Genomic DNA, 22,904 nt, shown 5'->3' with positions numbered 1-22,904 from the left:
GTTTTCAGTGAAACATCCTGGAGTGCACTGCAAACAGACAAGGGCTACAGGACCTAAAAATAATTTATTTCTGTCCATTCCTTCTCCCTCACCCTCAACACCTTGTGCAGGACCATCCTAGGGGAGCTCAGGTCACTCCTGCGTGACCAACAAGGAACTTCTGGCACGCACAAATTTGTCTAGAGTCAAAGTGGCTCAATGGTGCCAGATGCAGACCAACAGCTGTCCCCTATTAAAGCAATTCTTCTGCTTTCCTCTTTAATTCTTCATTGCATTTACTTTTTCCCTTTCCCAAAAGCAAGGGTAATTTATAGCAGGCAGGGAGCCACCCTTCAAACATAAACACATTTGCTCTCCCCCCTGCCACCCCAGGCTATCCTAAGTGGGACCAAAGCACAGTTCAGTCCCTTTGGATCCCATGGATAATGAAATAGAAGCTGTCAAACTTTTATTCATCATTTAGTTCTTTTCAAAGAAAACTTGTAAACACGAAAAAAAATTCCAGGCACAAAGGCTCAAACGCAGTCTTAATACCTACACAGTAAGTCAACCTACACAGTAAGTCAAGATACCACAACCGCAAAAAAAAAAGATTGCCGTGCCATTTGGTAACGTACATGCTCATTCGCTCTCTCCTTCTGTTCTCCCTCCCTCTCCCTCTCCCCCCCCCCCTTCTCTCTCTCCTATTATTTACACACATATAGTCTTTTACAGGCTAATAATTTTTACAAGTTTAGATATAAGTCAAGCAAAGTTCCATCCGTAATATTCCTCTGACTCTACTCTGTAAGCCTTGAGGACTCTACATGGTCTCTGTTACCAACCCAATGAGGCCCCAAAAGATGCAGGGCCTTAATTTTACACTATGACTGGCAAACTACTGAGTGTTAAAGACAGACTACAGTCTCCATGGTGGTGCGATAGTGAGGGGCTGAGGAGATTGGTTTTTAAAAGTGAAATCTAAAACTTTGGGAGGCAAAGTGGAAAGCCAGTAGATTTTCTTATGGTATTTTTAGCTTTTTAAACAATTCCATCTTACCTGCAACATTCTCATTCTGACCAAATATTCATTATCTGATATAATCTTAAAAAAATGCAATTCAGCACTACTGAACCTCAATACAGGATCTCATTTTAATATAAATTGTACACTCAAAGACCAGGTTATCAAGGAGGAAACTGACAGCAAAACTGTGTGTCTCAAAATACTAGTAGTGACTATCATGAGTTCACTGCACAGATTTGAAAGGGCAGGGAAACTCATTTGAATAAACAGCACTCTGCATCTTGTTATGTCCAAGTGGCTATCTCTAAAAAGAGTGACCTTTATTAGCACAAATGGAGGAGAAGGAAAGAAAACTTAAGATGGTGCAAATCTTATGGTACAACATATGGTACAACATTAAGACTGCTGCGGTTTCATCCTGTTGACTTGATCATCTAGCCCTCATATCTAACCTCTCAAGAACTAGCTCTGTGTTTTGCAGCTACATACTTAACACAGCTATGCCAACGTAGCCACTGAACGAGACGTTACGAACCACTGGACACTTATTATTCAGTTTCAATAATCAATTTAAAAACTGAATAAAGCTTGAACTCCAGCTCAAATGATCTTGCTTTAAAAGCCCAACTAAAATGTAAACTACATCCTTAATTGTAGCAGGAAAGGATCCACTGCAAAACGTAGAATAATTGAACTGTTTCCTCAAAAGGAGGCAGAACTACCTATGAAAAATATTTGAGTTTTTAAGCTTACACAACTCCAGTATTACAAAATATGCGTAGAAAACATTGCCTTTTACTAAATAATCTCATTGCCTGAAAGTTTCAATATGCAACACCACCACACACTAACATCACTAAAAATCACACCAGCCTTTTTTTTTTTTTTTTTTTTTAAATTGGCCCTATCTTGATTTCTGCAGAAATAAGCAAAATAGAAATAAACAAATTTGGAAGTGTACAGCATTCTTCTTGCCAGCATTGGACTGTCACGCACTTGTGCTAGTACTCTAGCTTCCAAAGGAATGAGGTTTTCAACTCTTCTGCAGACAAGCAGAATGCACTGTCCAGAAAAATACACTTAGGAGCTATGTTCTTTATATTGGCTTTGGACTACAACAATTTTTTTTTTTTTTTGTATTCACATAAAAAGTCAAAACCGCCTAATTTTTTCCTCTGAGAAAAAGCCAGCATGACAGCCAAATGGACAAAAGAATCTCTCTAGAATAAATACCAAGTTGCCGAAGTCTGAAGCAAAAAATCTCCTGATTGCATTCTAAAATGTTACAATAATCTCTGTTCTTATTTTCTCTCAGGCTTCATGCGAAAAGGAAGCAGTTTAACGCACATTCTTCCCTTTTCATTGAGGTTCAAAAGAGGATATTGGTTCAAAGCTTGATCATAACCTCCTAGGTTTGAATTCCCCTATACTTAATTAGATCTGAATGCAACTGAGAAAAGAGCATGACTTCTTAAGAACAGAGGTATTTATCCTCCCTACTATTTACTGTGAGGCAAAACATGGGTGTCAGCACCATTCCCTACGTTTTTCAGAAATCTGACCAAGGTACCCATGCTGAGATGTCCTTCTCTTAGAAGTACAAAAGCTTTCCACTGTTATCTGTGTCACTGAGGGAATAAACCAGACTATTTTCATCCCACTTACATTTTAAAATTACAAGGTAAAAGTATATTGACAAGCAAATTAAAAACTTACATCATGAACATACTACAATGTTAATTTACAACAGTTTGATATTCTGCAGAATTACTGGCAGCCCTTTTACACAGAATGGCAGCCCTTTATTTTTAGCACATATTAACTGCGTAGGGAAGGTAAGGGAATGCGGGGGAGTCATCACCCATCTGTACAAACTGTTAGCATTAATTTCAATCCATTAGATGCCATTTGCCAACATATTTATCAGGCTGACAGTGATTTTCAGCACTATTTTCATTTTTTAAAAGTCCAAAGAACAAACAATTTAGAAACTTATTTTTTCCCCAGCAATTCAAATCTTAAATGAGGTTTAAAAGTCCCGGCCCAGTTTGAGGCATTAGTTTTGTACCATGTTCTGTTGCTGTGAACTGCTCCCCCACCCAACTCTCCCTAGCAGCTATTGAAGTCTATTTGGCCACCACATAGCCTAGCCTGTTCTAGCAAATCCCCATGCAGATTTAATACTTCATTGCGGGTGTTTTCCTTCATGGTAGATTTTTACTGTTTAACTCCTCATTAAAAGGCATGGCAGCATGATATATTTCAAAAGTGAAGCACCTCTGCAACATTAAATGTGGCTATCATCGCTGTGGGAAATTCATGTCAGCACAGGCAAGGCCAACAGTAACATAAGCAAGCACCCCGTAGGAAAAGGAAAAGATGCTGTTTCCTCTGATATGGTACATGAAGGTAATGATTATGCATCCGGAACCAAAAGGCACCAAGGGCTCAGAAGAGCTGTTTGTTCACGTGTGTATCATGTTACAATCCATAGCTCACAAAATGAACCAAGTAAACAACCCTAGGGAAGAAGGCACAGGAAAATGGAAACATATAAAACATCCTCTGATATTAGCCTGTGCCACAACCACTTCCAGCAGAAGCTGACTAGCATCAAGGCTATCCGAAATCTGACTTTCAGAGGAATAATGAAAAATGAGAAGAGGTGCAGCCAACAAACCAAGCTTTATCGTCGCACGTCTGTGGCCCTAAGGGCCTCGTGTCAGAAAGCAAAGCTAATAAAAAAAGCAGCCAGCTGTCTCTTAATTTTTTTTTTCTAATCCTCAAAATGGTTAGAAAAGTGATGTGCACATGTGGCATGTCTCATTAATACTCATCATGTGTGTATTCGTGTATCACACAGACTAGAGATAGATCTAACCCTGCCATATGCCTGTTCCTCTTTTCAGACTGTGGGTACTATATACACACAATCATGCATGCTACTATTTTGCCATACTATAGATCTAATAATATTCATCACTATCCTCAAAAATTTTGCTCCAAGAACGCTATGTAAGAAACAGGTTATCGTATCTATTTACCTTCCTACTTGTAAGTGTCTACACTTCTCTTATTTACATTGACTGTGCGTCTTTGGGGTTTTTGCCTCCTCTGCCATAACAAAAAGATGACACTGGAAATCAGGGAAGAAAAATCTTGTTCATTACCAAAGACAAAATGTCCTGAAGACACAAAAACAACAGATAAGGAACCTTAGTCTAGTTTAAACATTATGGACTGAGACAGCCTTAGCAAACAAACATAGAAAAGAGGAAGAGCTATGAAAAATTGAGGAATGTAAGAAAAACAAAACCAAAAAAGAACTGTACGTAACCCCAGACATACTAAGAAGTGACAGGTATAAATTATTCACAAATGAAATGATGAAACTTTTGTTCTCTTTAGAACAAAACATTAATTTCTGTGCAGCTACTCAATAGCTACACTTAGCAACAGATCACGGGATTGCTCAGTCTTAAAAAATCTAAGTATTTTTAAATACTGTCAATTGTTCCAGAGGAAGCAGAAAATACTATATTGAGAAAGCCTTATTTTGTAAGAAAGTGATAGTAAAAATAGATTTTGATTAGTATGTAAGATCAAAAGGAAAGCAGACGAACTCTTCAGAGTATCAAAATGCCCATGAGAAGAATCTCCTGCACAGCTACTTCATGCACAAGGGTAATTCTCTGGTCATTCCAAACTTTTTTTTATTTGTGGAGGAAGTAAGTCAGAATGAGCTCTTCTTATTTGTGGAAGTGGGTTAAAGGGGTTTTATTTGCCTTTTTTTTTTTTTTTTTTGAAGTAGAAAACCTTTGTGGAAGGAAAGAGTATTCCATATCTTCACAAAAATTCACTTGATTATTAAGTCCCATGAGAAGGTTTCTCTGGAATGTAGGACTATTCTAAAAGAGGCATTCCCTGCTTCCAGACCATCTACCTCATTTCCAAAACTCTAAGGACTCATGGGAAATTTCTCAGACACCATAACTTCTCTGATCATATCAGTATGGATAAGCTCATAACAATACCGGTTCCAGGACCAGAAGGATGCACAGGTTAAACTGGTGAGCTGCTTAGCACAGACAAGAACAATGATACATTGAAGACTGTAATTTCTTTACCATCATGGTTTTTTTTGAAGCTGCCAAGTAATTAAATGGAATCCAATCCACAAAGCAGTAACTTGAGCACATATCTCCTTCATCCGTAAAACTGACATTATGGTTCCTCAAATGCTCAGTGCACCCTGACTTAACATACGTGTGGGATACATACACAACATACGGTTGCTTTGAAAGACTTATTAAAAAAAAATAAGGAAGAGTTTCCGCGGTTTTTTCTTCTTCTTTTCTCCTTCCCTTCCCCCCAACCCTGTCCCCCCATCCCTAAAATAACTGATGTGGTCACTTCATGTGAAAGCCTGCCTAGCGGGAGACAGCACTCCATAGCTCTCTGGAACCACACCTTTATGAAGAGGCAAACTTCATTGTCCATGAGGGCAAAACACGCTCACAGGAATCACATGTGTGAACATGCACACACACACACACACACACAGAAGGATGAGAAGAAGAAAACAGAATGAACAATTATAAAAGAGATACAACGTCCATACCCTGGTAAGGTCCATGCCAAGTTTGAGCTGAGAGATGAGATGGAGAATTACACTACGTTGATCATCCATGACTCCTAAATCCTCCTCTTCATTATCTTCAGTATCTGTCATTTCATCTTCAACTAGGATCAACTCAGAAGCTGAATGCTGAAATGAAAAGAAACATCACCATCTGGACAAAAAGATACAGTATGTTTTTTTCCACTATATATGTTTAAAAATGGAGCTGTCTCAACGGAACCAAAGACAGCCTCTGTTAAAACCAAGAAAAGATACAAATTTAAAATAAAAAAAAAAAATCCAGTGATGGGTTCATAGAGCATTTCAATCCTATCCTCAGAACAAGAGTGGTAAGTATCAGATGCTAATTTACACATTATCTTCTCATATTTATATTGCAGTGATGCCAGACAAAAATCACAGCATATTAAAGTAACAGATCTTCTATTTATTAAATAGAAGTACACAGCTGAAAATGAGTCTTCAAGAGTTTGTTTCATAAATCTCTCCAGCAAATATTCATACTTCACACCTAGATGTTGCATGACCTGATTTCACGCTATTTTTTCCCTTTCCTCTATCCAACTTCCGAGTTAGATATCTAAGAAAGTCAAGACTATTAACTGAAGGAGATAAAAAGAAGACTGTAATTAAAGTACACACCTTTGGGAAAAAAAAAAAGAAAAAACAACAAAGACATTAGATTTTGGGGGGTAAGGCAATGCCATGAGTCTTTATGACATTTGCAACATTACACTGCTTCACAGCACAATAATGCCAATACTGCCTGGTTTCCAGACATACTAGCTAAAGATCAAGAGAGAGACATCACGCCACCTCCTTTCAAGAGGAACTTTACAGCAGAAAGGGATAATGATTTGTGATACTTTATTTCCCCTCAGGGTTTACAATGTATTACTAAAAATAATCCAAACAGGTGGTAGTTATTTTGTTCAGTCCATTGAAACCACTCTGCAAGCCTTCCAGATATATATTCAGGTAAGTTTTTTGTACTTCAAAAAAACAGTTGGGTTATACAGCTGAAAAATTTATGGCCCAGCATTACATTATTCCCCAAGGTTTCCATGCTGCGAATGAGACAACACTACCTGCAAAAGTTAGCATTCCTTCATGCTAAATAGCATTTTTGCAGAAACAGCTGGTTCGTTACATAAAATGAGAAATTTTTCATCTCATTGTGAAAGTCTTTGCAACTGAAAAGTTTCATTAAAACCAGCTGATATTCAGAATTAGGTTTCAAAGAAATATTTCTGAATGATCACATTAGAGACCCCTCAGGTGAACAGCAGCTTGTGTAAGGAGAGTGTCTCTGAAATTTAGTTACTACAGATGTTTCCAAGACTTGAACAAAGTCTTTTCTCTTTCCCTCTTTTTTCTTTTTCTTTTTTTAATTAAATAAATGTTTAGGTAACTATTCCCAAAAGAATAGCTAGTGGTGAAATCCAAGGACGTTTGAAAGACACTTTACAATTACTTTATTTAGAAAGTGGAATATGTAGGTTACATAAAACAGAACCTGGCGAGCTGTAACCTCAACAGCTTGGAGCTTTTCAAAAGGACAAAACCACTTTCTTCTTCCCACTCCCTCAGAAAATAAAGGATAGAACGATAAGCCCTTTCCTCCCAAAATGAACAGCATTATTATCCAACTGACGCCTTGCCGACAAGTTCAATTAACATAAAATTTGACAACCTCATACAACATTATCAGTTGGGGAGACATAAAGCACCCAAGCCTGGCTCAGCTGTACAGGCTACAGTTCATTTGGAGGGAGCGTAGAAAAAGCAGTATCAGAACTTACAGTAGATGCTTCCACAGGAGGTTTCCCTTTGATCCAGCTTGACCTCATTGAGAGCACTGAGCTACCGAGTAAGCACTGCTGCTTCCGTTACTGCCATGAACTGAGCTCGCTGCAAACAAGCTCCAGCAGGAATTAATAGCGCTAGGAAAAAAGCAAGGGAACCTCCCCTCCTCACTCCCACCCCCTCTTTTTTTTTTTTTTTTCTTTTTTTGGCTATCCGACAAGTTGGAGAGTGTGCACCGGATGTCAATCTGCTCCTTGCATTTCTAGTCACACGGCATTGAGATCAGCGAGTTTAACTGCACACAGCTCCAACTGGGAAATGGTGCTGCTGTTTCCCAAAGGATACCCTGGTGGGCTGTTCTCCAGGTGGGGGGCAGGAGGGAGCGGGCACGAGTGTGTGTGAGTGTGCACAAGTGTGAGAGAGAGAGAACACACACTACCAGGTAACATGCTTTCAAGTGAATATATAGCAGCTGAGTAACCTTTAGTTGTTAACAGCATCAGAAAATAAACAAATTACACATTGACAAGTTCGCAGACTAAATCATATATTAAGAATTATTTTTTTCTCCTGAAGACTGCACATTCAGCCAGGGACAGAAATCCTTCTTTCCTGCTAAAATAGGTATTAGGTTTTCCATGCCTTTCAAAGCGTTACTAACAAAACAGCAACTGCCTCTCATTGCTACTCTACAAAACGTGCACGGTGAGGGCAAGCAACAGTTTAGGTGCTCAGGAAAGTAGTGTTTGCATTGTTTTAAATGAAAGACTTTCTGCTCATCAGGGAGGATAAGTACAATGTAACATTAGGATCAAGCATGTTTAATGACCATTCTGCAATAAGGACAATAGTTTTAATTATCTTAATTATCCCCTATTTTAAGAACATGTGCAAGGGCACCAAAAATCCCGCAACTCTACTATTAAGAGTTATCAACACACTAATGACCTTCAGTGCATGCAGAATGACATCAGTTGTCTACATCTTTTCTCACTTGCCAAGAAAATAAGAACTTAAGTAGCAGTTTATAATTTATGTCACAGGAACTGAACAGCAGTCATCTTCAGTAAGCAATATCCTTTCTGTATTTCCCTCTCTTCTCATTAGCTGTTCTAGGTAATTACTGAATTGCTTTTTAAAAGCACAGAAAATAGACATTTCTTTTTTAACTAATGCATATTTTCTTTAAAAAAACCCAACCATGTAAGCACAACACAGGGTGTGTGGACATACAGCCACAAAATACAAAGCTACTGTATCTTTAAAGTGTCATAAAAGTCCAATCAGGTTTTTAATTCTTTTTCTTTCCACAGAAATAGTATGCAGTTTAGTAGTAACCGATGTGTAAGCATTCAGTAGACGGCAAAAAATTATGTTAAGTGATTATCCTTTAATGGCAGCTTTTCTGAACTATCAGACACAGACATACATACCCTCCCTCCCTCCCCCCCGTAAAATACAATTGCAAAACTGAACAAGGAAAGCAGTGATTTGCTCCATTCCTGTGTGGTCAGAGCATAATGTAAAAGCTATTGAGCTGTGTGCAGCTCAGCCTGGGAACGAACAGCACAGCTAGGCTTGGGTGCTAACCTTGAGAATCCAATACTGAACCAGTTACAAACAAGCACCAAAAAGGGGCTTATATTTAAAATCATTTTAATCAAAATAAGTTTCCAACACTGGGCTGAAGCACCAGGATTTTTCAGAAAAATCTGAATGGGAAACAACAGATCATTTCTAGAAATCCCACGGGGATTCACTTCAAAGTTTAAAGGCCAAAGACATGAAAACACACGGTGGCAGAGATCTATTTTAAACAGGTCACTTCATTAGAACTGAGATTGATTAATTTAGAGAGGTCATCTGCTGGGATGCGAAACGGATGTTCTAGTCAGCAGTCTTCATCAGAAAACATGCTGATTGTTTTTTAACAGATGAAACCTGTAAGGGAAAGAAATTGTTTCTGAAGGAAACATTCTGTATTTGAAAAAAAAAAAGTCTTCAGGAAAAAGACACTTCGACAAGCCTGGGATAGAATGACAGAGTTAAAAGCTACATTTCTGTCAAAGGGCAAACCTGCCTCTGTTCTTCCAAAGCTTCTTCCACAAGTTAATTTTTCAAATTAACTGCTGTGCTGGAAATTAATTTTTAGATAATTAGTTCGGTTACAGGGCTCAGAGCTTGGTTTTCCAGTATGCTTCACAAACCATATCATGCAACAGTACTGTTAAGCATGACATGGATCTAATCTTTTTTATTTGTTAAGGGGGAGAGAAAAGCATATACAGAATCACAGTATCATTTAGGTTGGAATGGACCTCTTGAGATCATCTTGTCCCGCACCCTGCTCAAGCAGGGACACCTAGAACCAGTTGCCCAGGACCGAGTCCACCTAGGTTTTGAGTATCTCCAAGGATGCAGACTCTACAACCCCTCTGGGCAACCTGTGCCAGTGTTAGACTATCTTCACAGCAAAAAAGCATTTTCTGATGTTCAGATTGACTTTCATTCATGTGCCCACTGCCTCTTGTCCTGTCACTGGGCTCTACTGAGAAGACTCTATCTCCCTGTCCTTCACTCCCTCCCATCAGGTATTTACATACATTGATAAGATCCCCCTGAACCTTCTCTTCTCCAGGCTGAACAGTCCCAGCTCTCTCAGCTTCTCCTCACGTGAAGGATGCTCCAGAACCTTCACCATCTTTGTGGACCTGTGCTGGACTCACTCCAGTAAGTCCATGTCTCTCTTGCACTGGGGAGCCCAGAACTGCACACAGCACCACAGATGGGGCCTCACCTGTGCCAAGTAGAGGGGAAGGATCCCAATCTGCTGGCAACACTCGTCCTAAAGCAGCCCAGGATGCTGTCGGCCCTCTTTGCCACGAGGGTGCCTTGCTGCCTCATGGTCAGCTTGTCTTCCACCAGGACCCCAAGGTCTTCTCTGCAAAAGTCGCTTTCCAGCCAGTTGGCCCCCAGCCTGTACTGGTGCAGGGGCTTACCCTCAGATATCCCCGGATGCAGGACTTTGGATTTCCCTGTGTTGAACTTGATGAGATTCCTCTGTCCAGCCTGTCAAGGTCCCTCTCAATGGCAGCACAACCCGCTGGCTCACCAGCCGCTCCTCCCAGTTTTTTATCATCTACAAACTTGCTGAGGTGCACTCTGCCCCATCGTCCAGGTCATTAATGAAGATGTTGAACAGTACTAGCCCCAGTATTGACCCCTGGGGTATACCACTTAGTGACTGGCCTCCAAGGACCTTGTACCACAACCCTCTGGGCCTGGCCATTCAGTTTTTAATCCACCTCACTGCCCACTTATCTAAGCCATACCCTGTCAGCTTGTCTATGAGGATGTTATGGAGGACAGGGTCAAAAAGCTTACCAAGGTCAAAGCAAACAACATCCACTGCTCTCCCCACATGCACCAAGCCAGTCACTTCATTGTAGAAGACCATCATGTTGGTCAAGCATGATCTACCCTTTGTAAATCCATGCTGCCTACTCCTGATCACCTTCTTGTCCTTCATTTGTTTGGAAATGCTTTCCAGGGTTAGGTGCTCCACCACCTTCCTAGGGATCGAGGAGAGGCTGACCAACCTGCAGCTCCCCAGATGTTACCAGAACAATCCCAGATGTTTCTTTTTGCCCTTCTTGAAGACAGGAGTGACATTTGCTTTCTTCCAGTCTTCATGAACCTCTCCCAAACACCATGACCCTTTAAAGACAATAGATGGTAGCGTTGCAATGACATTGGCCAACTCCCTCCATGCTCATAGGTGCATCCCATCAGACTCCATGGAGTTATGTATGTGCAGCTTAAGTGCTGCCTAACCTGTTCCTCCTCCACCAAGGCTAAGTCTTCCTCCAGACTTTCCCTCTGATCTCAGAGGCCTGGGATTCCTGAAGGCTGATGTCACAAGTAAAGACTAAGGCAAAGAAGGCATTGCATAACTCAGCCTTTTCTCCATCATAGTAATATGCAGAGACCATATGTATCCTGACAGGGACACACTGAGGACTTGTATAGGACTCATAAGGCAATTCTTCATATCATTACACCAAAATATTCTAAGAATTTTCAATAAGGCGTGAAAAAGTTTTTATGTAGTTGTCATGGTTTAACCTCAGTCGACAACTGAGCACCACACAGCCGCTCGCTCGCTCGCTCCTCCCCCTCCCCCCCCCCCCCCGGTGGGATGGGGGAGAGAATTGGAAGAGTAAAAGTGAGAAACCAGGATAAGAACAAAAAGGACTGTAGTCAGGAGCAAGAGGATGAATCTTAGGAACTTAAAACATCTGGATAAAAAGACATCATTTAATAATATTCCAAGGGAAGTAGTCCTTAAGTCTTTGTACATTCAAAAAAAATTGCAAACGATACTAAAAAAATAACACTGTATGAAACATTTCTGCATTGAGAGAAAGATGGAATAAATTACTTGCAGGGCTTGTTCAGAAGCAACATTAAACAGAATTAGCATTTTTAGACTAGGCAAGGATTGCCATATTTTCTGTAGTCATCTAATCACAATTAGTTCTACTAGTGCACATAAAAGTCAAAGGCCTCATTTTGATTTTCAGATTCCCTTCGTTAATGATATAGGTTTGCAAGCATCATTTACACTTGCACTTGTATAACTTGAGAGCTTGCAAACAGGTTTTCTGTGGGTGTAAGATTAAATATAACTCTGTAAGGTCAGAGAGCTTTAGCACACTTACACTAATGTGACAAATTGGCCCCATAAGATTTTCACCAGTCTCAATACCAAAGTTAGAATTCTCTTTGTAAAGTAGATACAGTAAGAATACCCCAAAAGTAGTAATATTGAGCTGTTAGCTTCTCACAGGGCTTGTCACTGTATCAGAATCGACAAAACTACACTAACTTCAATGCGTCACTTGTCTTCTCTTATTCCAGCATATACACCTTCAAAATATTTAATTGCATTTACTACCATCTGTGGCATGCACCTGACAGAAAAACATGCAAACTTACTGCACCTATCCCTCATTAGCAGTGATTTGAATCTCAAATGTAACTTGTCCAGTAAGTTGTATTTATTAAACTATTTTATATACAGACTAGCATATTAGCATGCTGTTGTGGTGGGTTGACCCTGGCTGGATGCCAGGTGCCCACCAAAGCTGCTCTATCACTCCCCTCCTCAACTGGACAGGGGGAGATAAAATATAACAAAAGGCTCATGGGTCGAGATAAGGACAGGGAGAGATCACTCACCAATTACCATCACAGGCGAAACAGACTTGACTGGGGGAAATTAGTTTAATTTATTACCAATCAAATCAGAGTAGAATAATGAGAAATAAAACCAAATCTTAAAAACACCTTCCCCCCACCCCTCCCTTCTTCCCAGGCTCAACTTCACTCCCGATTTTCTCTACCTCCTCCCCGCCAGCGGTGCAGGGGGACAGGGAATGGGGGTTGCGGTCAGTTCATCACACGTTGTCTGCCGCTCCTTCCTCCTCAGGGGGAGGACTCCTCACACTCTTCCCCTGCTCCAGCGTGGGGTCTCTCCCACAGTGGGAGACAGTCCTCCACAAACTTCTTCAACGCAAGTCCTTCCCATGGGCTGCAGTCCTTCAGGAACAGACTGCTCCAGCATAGGTCCCCCATGGGGTCACAAGTCCTGCCAGCAAACCTGCTCCAGCGTGGCCTCCTCTCTCTTCACGGGTCCACAGGTCCTGCCAGCAGCCTGCTCCAGCAGGGGCTCTCCACAGGGTCACAGCCTCCTTCAGGCTCATCCACCTGCTCCGGCGTGGGGTCCTCCATGGGCTGCAGGTGGATATCTGCTCCACCATTAACCTCCATGGGCTGCAGGGGGACAGCCTGCCTCACCATGGTCTTCACCACAGGCTGCAGGGGAATCTCTGCTCTGGCACCTGGAGCACCTCCTCCTCCTCCTTCACTGACCTTGGTGTCTGCACACTTGTTTCTCTCACATATTCTCACTCCTCTCTCCGGCAGCAATTGCACAGTTTTTTTTTTTTCCCCCCCTTTCTTAAATATGTTATAACAGAGATGCTACCACCGTCGCTGATGGGCTTGGCCTTGGCCAGCGACAGGTCCCTCTTGGAGCCGGCTGACATTGGCTCTGTTGGACATGGGGGAAGCTTCTAGCAGCTTCTCACAGAAGCCACCCCTGTAGCCCCCCCGCTACCGAAATCTTGCCACGCAAACCTAATACAGCTGTGAAAGGAGCAGTAATTCCCATACAGAAAATTGAAATGAATGCAATAGAAATGAAATAGAAAATTTCAGTTTACTTCAACCTAAATCTTGAAACAAAACAAAAACTCAAACACATTTACTTCAAACCCACTGTAAAGACTGAAATAATCATCATCATCCATGAACTTCTCCTCTAACTTCCAAATGCATTGTCATTAATAGATTAGCAACTTCAAGCTTAACTATAAGATAGCAACACTTTTTTTTATATCCAACAAGCTCCTGTATCTCTTTATATAAGGTTTTCTGCTCTTCAAGAACTGTTCAGATAAAACAAAATAGAAAATACTCTTCTCAACACTTACCACCACACCATTACACAATGTAAGCAGAGGAAGGGGAAAAAAGAGGGTTGGAAAAGCAGTGGTAGAGTAAACTCAGGTCATGGCTTGAGCCCTGGCCTCCATCTTACTGTAGTCTTATTTATGCTTTGCTCCTGGTAGCCCTGTGACTGATCATCGCAAAGAGGGAGTGGATCAAAGATAAAACCTCAAACACACCGACGTTCCATACACCACTTGTAATGTAGGCACCTGGATACCAAAGTTCCAGTGACCTTCAAAGAGACTTAAGGTTCCCCAGTGTTCAAGGTTTGATTTTTTTTTTTTTTTTTAAAGAGACTTAACGAGCTCAGAACCAAAGCAGAGCTTAAATGGAGAATTTAGAAAGCAAAACTTACTACAGCCTGTACATCTCAATTTCATCCTGAAAAAGGTCTCTCAAAGGTAGAAAAATAGATGGCTCAGCTGAGCTGATTTTCTTCATTTACTCTGAATATTTCATAGGAGCTGTCTCCTCTACTGCTTTTGTCAGTAGCTTTTGCTTTAATTGCTGGGAAAATTTTTGCCATAGTATTAATATGCAAAAAGTCTACCACCTCAAGGGGGAACCCACCCGCCCCAAAACCTCAAAACACACAAACCCACAGTCACACTTTTCCTAGCATTCAATCATTATAGCTTAGCCATAACAATGACGAACGAAAATTAAAGTTAAGAACTTTTAAAATATCAAAGCAAGTAACAGAGGATGACAATCAAATGAGAAGGATTTTACAATTAAAAAGTGAGCACACTATAACTTATACACAATAACGCTATGGCAAGCAAAAATATCACTTTCTTTTTGCTTTGCTACTGTCATCTACATACAGATCCAATCAGCAAGACAGTTAGTTTCTCCTTCATACAACTGGATGAAGGAAAAATGGCATAATAGGCAGATTTTCTACTTACCTTAAACTATGTATACCAAGAAAAATAATCCAGGCATATCTATCTGGATAGGTAACTGCTGCATCTGGGTTTGGGGTGTGAGAGAGCAGAGTCAAAGCTTTTATGTAATCCTGGATACATCGTTTATCATTCATAGATCAAACCATAGAATATTTGGTAGAAAAAGCTTGCATCAAGAAAGAATGTTTACAAGGTGCCCAGAAATTAATTTCTTACCAAATTTATTATTTGTGTTTGGCAAATCAGGTCTCCAGAGAAAATAAAATTCTTCAAACTAGGGCTATCAACGATTAAGACATCTCATTTTTTTGTGTATGGATAATTTTTATATATTTTGTGGTTTGTTGTTTGGGGTTTTTTTAATTGAATATGCTAAACACACTGGATGTTCAGAAAATCTCTCCAGCTTAGGGACAAGTGCAAGGATCAAAGTGCGGCAATATGAGCAATCTGTCTACCGCACAAGATTAATGGGATACAACACATAATAGCAGAGTCATCTACTGAACCAAGCAATACCTAGCTCTCTTTAGGAGATCCTTATTTCACTGCGAAGCAAGCAAGCAAAGTAGAAATGCATTGTGATACTAATACTTCGTAAATATAGACAGGCTAACATATATATGATGCAAGCAAAGAAAATAATCACAAAACCTGTATCTTAGGCGACAAACAGGTCTGCAATCTTTTTCCTTCCCGACAAAACCAATCTGCCGGGCATCTGGAGGCAAGCACATTATTCGGATATTCACTATTTTGAGAGCTTTACTAATGCTTTTTTGTTAGTATTTTGCAGTAGTATCTCTAGGAACAGAAGTCTTTTCATCCTTAAAGAACAAGCTCAGAAAGCTTGCTTTTCCTACACTGCAGATGTGTTTAACTCTGACCTGTGACCGTATTTAGGGGTAAATGTAACAATATAGCAGTGATGAGGACCAGATAACATATGAGATTTAAGAAGAAAAAGGGTTGGTTTGTTGTTTAAAGAACAGGAAAAAGCGCATGTAACATTAAACAAAGGGCATCTATGTTTATGTTGCAGTATAGCCTGTGTAAGCCTTCAGAAAAAATATTAGAAACTAACCATGGAAGTGATTATGTTTTAGAATAAAGAAACAATCAGTGACTTAACATGCTTTTAAACGGAGATCCTCATTTGGGTTACCATTGTAATCCTGTTATGCACCAAATAATGTCTGTCGGACAACTTTTTCCCTACGTGTTCATGTCTTCTTCATAAGACAATTCCTCTTGCAAATTTCGATTTTCATAAACCTAAGGTAGTCAGTTCTGAAAATCAGCTGAAAATCAGCTAATTCCCAAGCACAGCCTCCACAGGAAAAGATTAAGTACCAGCACCAGTCCACACATCTTGTGAGCACCTTTCATGAAATGAGGGCTACTGAAGTACAGCACTGTTTAATCTGAATCCTAAAACACAAGAGGACTTTGCAGTTTGCATAAATTCAGTAAGAACTGGGAATAAATATTTTTCATCACTGGTATCATCAGAAAGGAATAGCAACATGAGACTACAAAAAAATGCGCAAAGAGAAAAGCCCCATGGACTTGTCCTAAATTGAAGTAAAAAACCTTGAAGGCTAGCATAAATCACAACAGTAAATTTTATGCTAACCTAAAACCACAAGAAATACAGCGTCACATCATAAAGAATTTTAACAAAACCTATTTCTAATGCAATACAGATACCAGTGAAGAACAATTACCTGAAAGATACTCAGTTTTGTTTTGAGAATCCAATTTTTTAGAAGCAAGATGGCTATAAATACAGCATCTGACACTATCCAAAATAAGTTACTCAGAATTTACAAGTTTACAAACCGTACAGTGCGGCAGGACAGATTCCCATCACTGGCCAGGCAGGACTTCAGAGATCGTGAGGAGTCTGAAAGTCACATGCTTATAACTTTTGGGGAGCTAAAGACAAAAGACTGCACTGAGCTGCTCGGAGACTAACATGGAGGAGGAAAGTATGTCAGAAGGCTATACTCTCTAGACAGCCCCCTGTATTAAAACGGATCATCTCTAGAATAAGATCCTTAGGGAGAAACCTGAAGAACTAGGAACAACTTGCCTCATACTCTCACAAAGAAGGGAAAGACAAACACTTTTTGGTAAGGAACCCAGCAGGCGATTTTAGTCGCCCACCAGACAGTACAGCACCCTGACAGGGAAAGGCATCATACTCAAACAAACCTTTGCTCCCATTGATAAAATCCCTAGAGAAACTGCAACAGTTTGTGCAGAGAGGTTGTGGGACCTCCACTGTTGGAGGTGTTCAAGACTTGACTGGACACGACCCTGAGCAAGCTGACCTGATTAGCTCTGCTTTGAGCAGAGTATTGAACTGCAGGACCTCCGGAGGTCCCTTCCAACCTGGAGTACTCTGTGATTCCATAACGATTCTGCTTGCAAAGCCCAGTAACTGAAAAGTTAGGAAGTAACAGAACTGAAGTCATTCAGCCAGCTGTAATTCTCTTCTATGTCACTTTGTATGCTAGATAAGCAAATTTATGGCAGAAAAATGCTACCACGTTAGTCAATAATATATCGTTCACATAGGCAAAGAGGGCATAAAAAGATGGACAACTACAAATTTAACCTTTACAATCATCTGGTCTTGCAATACTAATCTATGTGTAAATCCAGTTCTCGCAGTGCTATTTCTTGTATGCAGTATCACATCCCAGCATATTTGTAAGAGGAGAGAAATGGTAAAGACATGTTAATACAAACAGTATTAACAATCTTTCCTCAAGGCAACACGCTTATTAAACCATCCTGACTCTTCCTGCAATTTCTTGTCTCATCCACTATACACATTCTCATTGCTGTCACACACACACACAAAATAAAAAAAATTAAAAAAAAAGACAGGCTCAAGTCTTTCAAAAGAAAAATAAATCATTATAAATCATACCAGGAGAACATTCAATGTATGTGAAACAAATTGAGCCTAGAAGATTGTAATCTTTTATACAGCTAACTTCTTGAGGCCAGTGGAACTCTCTACTTGAAAATCTTCTAAGATTTGTTCTCAGCCTGATGAATCGCCTGGCCCATCTCAGACTGTGAAGACGACTGCAGTCTCTCTACACTATAATGTAGAAGAGTCCTGCCTCTTTCATCATCTCCTTCCAACTCCTCCTCTGAGACAAAGTTTTATAATTAAGTACTTTCATCACAGCTGTTTCCACATTCAGGGCTTTTCAAATAAAGAATCACTAGAATTCACCACACAAACAGAAAACTTTATTTTTTTCTAGCAAGACCAGATGGAACAGCTGAAGCCGGTTTGGATGATGCTTCCCTAAGCAAGATAAAGCAATTCCAACCTGAGACAAATACTTGTTGCAGAAGAGTTCAGCTCAACTTACTAAAGTCTAGCTAAGTTATTGACAGCCTTAATGATATGGGTAAGCTTACTAATGGGCAGTATTGCCAAACCCACCATATAAACATTCTAAGAAATAAAACTGACAGCACAAAGCAAATCAATTGGCACACAACAAATCAATTAGCACATAATCCTGAAATAAAATTAACATTGGCTTCAGAGTTCGTTTTGCAGAGGGCACAGGTTTTATAATGAACAGAGTAAGTAATTGATCCATTTTAACTCAATTTTTAAGCCTTACTGCAAGGGAACCTGAGTTCTTTATATTCCGATGATTAGTTTTCACTGAATTTCACTAGTAATTATGGAACGCCACATGAATCAGAGCCTCATGTTTATTCAAATTAGATGCAAATTTTGTATTAAAGCTTCATATTTTTATTTTAAGTAGAATATTCCTCTCAAATATATTATATACAGAGCAGCTGGAATGCATGCATTTTGGAGGTGGGAGTGACTCAACAAAATGCAATGGCTTTGGCTGGAGCTAAATTTTTATTAATTATTTGCATAAACAGTTTTACTAGAGATTGTTTGCTGCCACAGTAACTATTCCAGAAAGCGATCAAAAAAAAAAAAAATCAAAATTAGCTAGATTATCTTAGTCATTGTCAGTGCTGCTGTAGCAGGCTTAGGGTTATTTAATTCTACTTTTAGTGTAATTGTACATTTAATCCTTAAATATACCTTCCCTTGATTATCCTTAAATATACCTTCAATTGATTATCTCAGATTTCATTTTTTAGATGGTCTGCTAGTGAATGGATTAACTGATACCATCTTTGCCTAGAGATTAATTTATCTATCCAAGTCATTACGGGCCATTTACTGTGCTCTTCGGCCCAAAAAGTAGTTAATCATGCAGGAGGCAAAAAGCAGAGCACATTCAGAAATCCTGCAATGGCTGTACTAAACAGTGAAAAGGAACTCTCTGTAATACTACAAATGTTACTTTCCCACCCTGATCTGTTCTCTTTCCATTACTGCACTTGTGGCTAGCTCTGTATGTTCATGGCTAAGCTGATCTCCCAACATCAATTACACAGATTTATGTCAAGTACAAAAAGTAACTAGGAAACACTAGGAACAATTTACACTAGGAAACGATCCACAGTCCTGGGCAAGTCTGCTGAGACACAGATATATAAAGAAAAGGTAATAATGAATTAGAAATAATTTCTTGTAGATACAGCTTAGTTTCTAAAATTGCAGGAGCACTTTTAAAATTATTTCTTAGCATCTCTAACACATTCTGTAATGAAGTATCATCATATTAGGATGTATACTAACCTACAGATAGAAAACAACTTCAGCTTGAAAGCTACTATCACGTGAAGAGATTGGACAAAAACACATAACCTTTTAAAATTAAGAACTAAGCAATTCAGTACCTCCTGTAACTAGCACAGTTCCTTCTTACAGTTGAAAGCATCAAGGTTCAGATCATCTAGGGCCCCGAAATGTCTTTAATAACCTGGCCTTGACTGCCCTTGCAATCACTATCACAATTAAAACATGGTTTAGCAGTTAGATAATCAGAGCTAAAGCCTCAATCCTACAGAGCTAAAACTTCAATCCTATTAAAAAGACACTTCAATATGGAGCATGTGTACAGTTTCTCATGCGCACAAGCAAGGGAAAGTTAGGAACAGGAAAGCAGAGAGACTGTATAGATACCAGATCCACAGGATGGAAAGAATCAGCTGGCATGGCATTCTAAGGCATAAAAATCACATGAAGAAAGCTAAATCACAGATGTAGCTACAGCACGATTTTTGTAATAATTCTTAACTAAACTGTTAGATCAAAAGAAAATTATTCCTTCCCTCTCAGGTCCCGCATAAGAACAGCCTGTTTCCCATCTGTATTTAGCTGCCAGGGGAAGCATTCGGCCTGCAGTTACATTTTGTCAGCTCAGAAGGGGAATTCTGACACCCAAAATGACAATTAGTTGAACTGGAACAGTAGCTCACACATAGAAGTGATTCACACCTTTATTCTAGTTAGACACCAAGTTTATTACAACTGAATTTACTATGAGACTCAATATTTTAAAACTAATCAATTTCAGCATTTCTTGAAAGGAATTTCAAAAATATAAACCCTTAAATGAAGGAAGCAGGGTCCCGTTTACTGCAGACTGGACACAGACCAAGTTCACGTCACAGCTCTGAAGAGTGTACTCTGGCATATTCCATACCAGATTTGTCCTGTTCTGCTTTAAAGGAAAAAAACCTTAAATAATACCTTGAAAATTACAACATAGCTTACAGCAAAAGTCCAAAGTGGTTCACTAGGGGATGCACAAAAGTATTTTACATCAACTCACATCAGATGGAGAATAGTTCTGTTCAGTTCAGCCCTTATTTCTGCTTCTACCTGCTGACTGTGGACTGACCAAAAAAAAAAAAAAAAAAGGAAACTAACAAAAAATTGGAGGCTTATACAAAAAAAAAAAAAAGTATGAAAAATAAAAGACAAAGGTGCTTGATCCAGCATTTCACTGTCGGGGGTTACTTCTTTCAGTGAAGATAACAGGCTTTAACTTCGTGCTGTCCTGTATCACAACCCTAAAAGAAAACTCATCTGGGAAGATGAAACAGCAACATCAAGAAAGGACATGCTAAAATAGGCAAGGAATACACAAGAAAATAATCTCTGCCACAAAATCCTATATTTTCTGAATTAGTTTAAGCAGTATCTCAAATGATATCCCTGCATTTGGAAGCAAGAAACACCCTAAATAACAAAAGCAAGTAAACACCAACACATTATCTAAAGAGAAGAATCTTCAGCTGGTACATTACTTCACCAGGGGCGAAACTCTGCATTCCTGAAACCCTGACACTGCGACAGACCAAAAAGAAAGGTTTTACTTTAGTTATCTATGCCATCAAAACTCAACTCCAGAACTTACTATATCCTTCAAGAATGCTTAAGTATTCAAAATTGCATCAGATGAGCCTTGTTATTCCAGAGAATTATGAAGAGCCATGCTTCTTCATAAACATATAAAAAACATGGCAGAGAAAAGTCATTGGTTTGTTAATGATGTTGCTTAATGCACTGCTGCAAAGTGTCTACATGCTGTGCTGAGAATTAACACAGCCATCACTAAACACATTCAGCCACTTGGTCATGTTGCCAGGAAACTGCTGCCACTGGCAGCCTGCTGTATGGGAAAGATTCCTCAGCAGTCATCGCCCCCCAACGTAACTCTGTTTTCTTTTTAAAATCACTGCTGATCCACGTACCTAAAATAATCTTTTCCTTATAAATAACATTCTATAATAAAAGCAGCTGAGTCAGTTGTTCCTCAAGGGTAGTAATTTTAATGGCTTTTTCTATTTCAAACTACAGGTCAATTCACAATTTGTTTGGACAGTACATCTACTGTATTATGCTGAGTGTTAGCCAAAAAGCTCTCTCCCATTCCTTTGGGGTATAGCTTCTGACTAAGAGATAGAGGTTCTATCATAAAAAGTACAGATTTTTTTAAATAAAAATCTAGGCCCAGTCAAAGAAGAAATTGGAATTAATTTTGATAGCACTGACAGAGGAACCAGCAATCTCTTCTCAACTTCTGTAAAAGCAAGGCTCACTTCTTTTGGCAGGTATATTTTGAAAGCTGAGCCCCATTAATACACTACCAACTTCTTCAGAAATGAGGATCATCCAGTGCCTAGTTTGGGGGTTTTTAAAAGCAAATCATTAAGAGAAATAAGCTTCATTTGAATGACACTTGTGGATTCCTCTTTTCTTCTACATCTAAAAGAAGCTACCAGATAAAAAAAGAAGTCAGGGTATTCAATGTCAAAAATTTGCCAAACAATGACATCTAGATGCATTTTGTCATTCTCTGCTGATGTCACCACAGTTATTAACAACAATGTATCTGGACTACGAAACAAGTGGAGTGTGATGATTTGCAATTGCTTTTATATATAATTACACATACCAAGTAACTAGCACAGTCAAGCGCTTTTATACCTTTCAGAAGGAACTGGCTACTCCGTGCCAAGCCTAGGCTCCTGCCTTGGACACGCAACAGGCCAGAATATATTTAAAAACATGCTTAAATCCTGTACACAGAATTGTTAAAGTGTGTTAAAGTCAAACACCTTTGATAACTTTGGGGGGTGTCAGACATCATCTCCTGAGTGACTACCTGGCTCAGATAGCATCCTTAGCAGGGTTAACAGCTACGTTGCTCAAAAGATTTTTCTCTTCTTCAAAGCCTGTTCTCTCACCCTCCTTTCTCTAGTCACAGCAACAAGAAGCTCCAGCTTCCTGTTTGACACTTGGCTCAGCTTGGACAGCTGGGCAGAACCTGCAGCACTCTAGGAAAACTTCACCTCCTCTCCCAGAAAAGGATCTGACCACAGCAGCCGAGAGGTAACAGGGCATGACAACTTGCTTGATCTGAAGATGAATATGAAAACACAAAAGCTCCAACTTGTGAACAGTTGCATCTAACATCTCTTCCACAATTCAGGTTTTGTGCTTCAGCCTTCCAATGGGGCACTGATACCTTGATCAAAATGA

At 39.6% G+C, this 22,904-nt stretch overlaps 1 protein-coding gene across 1 annotated transcript in view; it reads right to left on the bottom strand.

Annotated features, from left to right (window-relative positions):
• OSBPL10 (oxysterol binding protein like 10) overlaps positions 1 to 22,904 on the bottom strand; it is a 123,222-nt gene that overhangs the window by 17,811 nt on the left and 82,507 nt on the right. The window contains exon 7 of the mRNA XM_076331128.1: positions 5,628 to 5,774. Coding sequence (XP_076187243.1) covers positions 5,628 to 5,774 — 147 coding nt within the window. The remainder of the gene's footprint in view (positions 1 to 5,627; positions 5,775 to 22,904) is intronic.

Source organism: Aptenodytes patagonicus, chromosome 2 (genome assembly GCF_965638725.1).
Source record: "Aptenodytes patagonicus chromosome 2, bAptPat1.pri.cur, whole genome shotgun sequence".
In the NCBI taxonomy this organism is placed as follows: Eukaryota; Metazoa; Chordata; class Aves; order Sphenisciformes; family Spheniscidae; genus Aptenodytes; species Aptenodytes patagonicus.
Note: the sequence above shows the minus strand (reverse complement) of the source record. Positions and strands in the feature narration are given on the sequence as shown.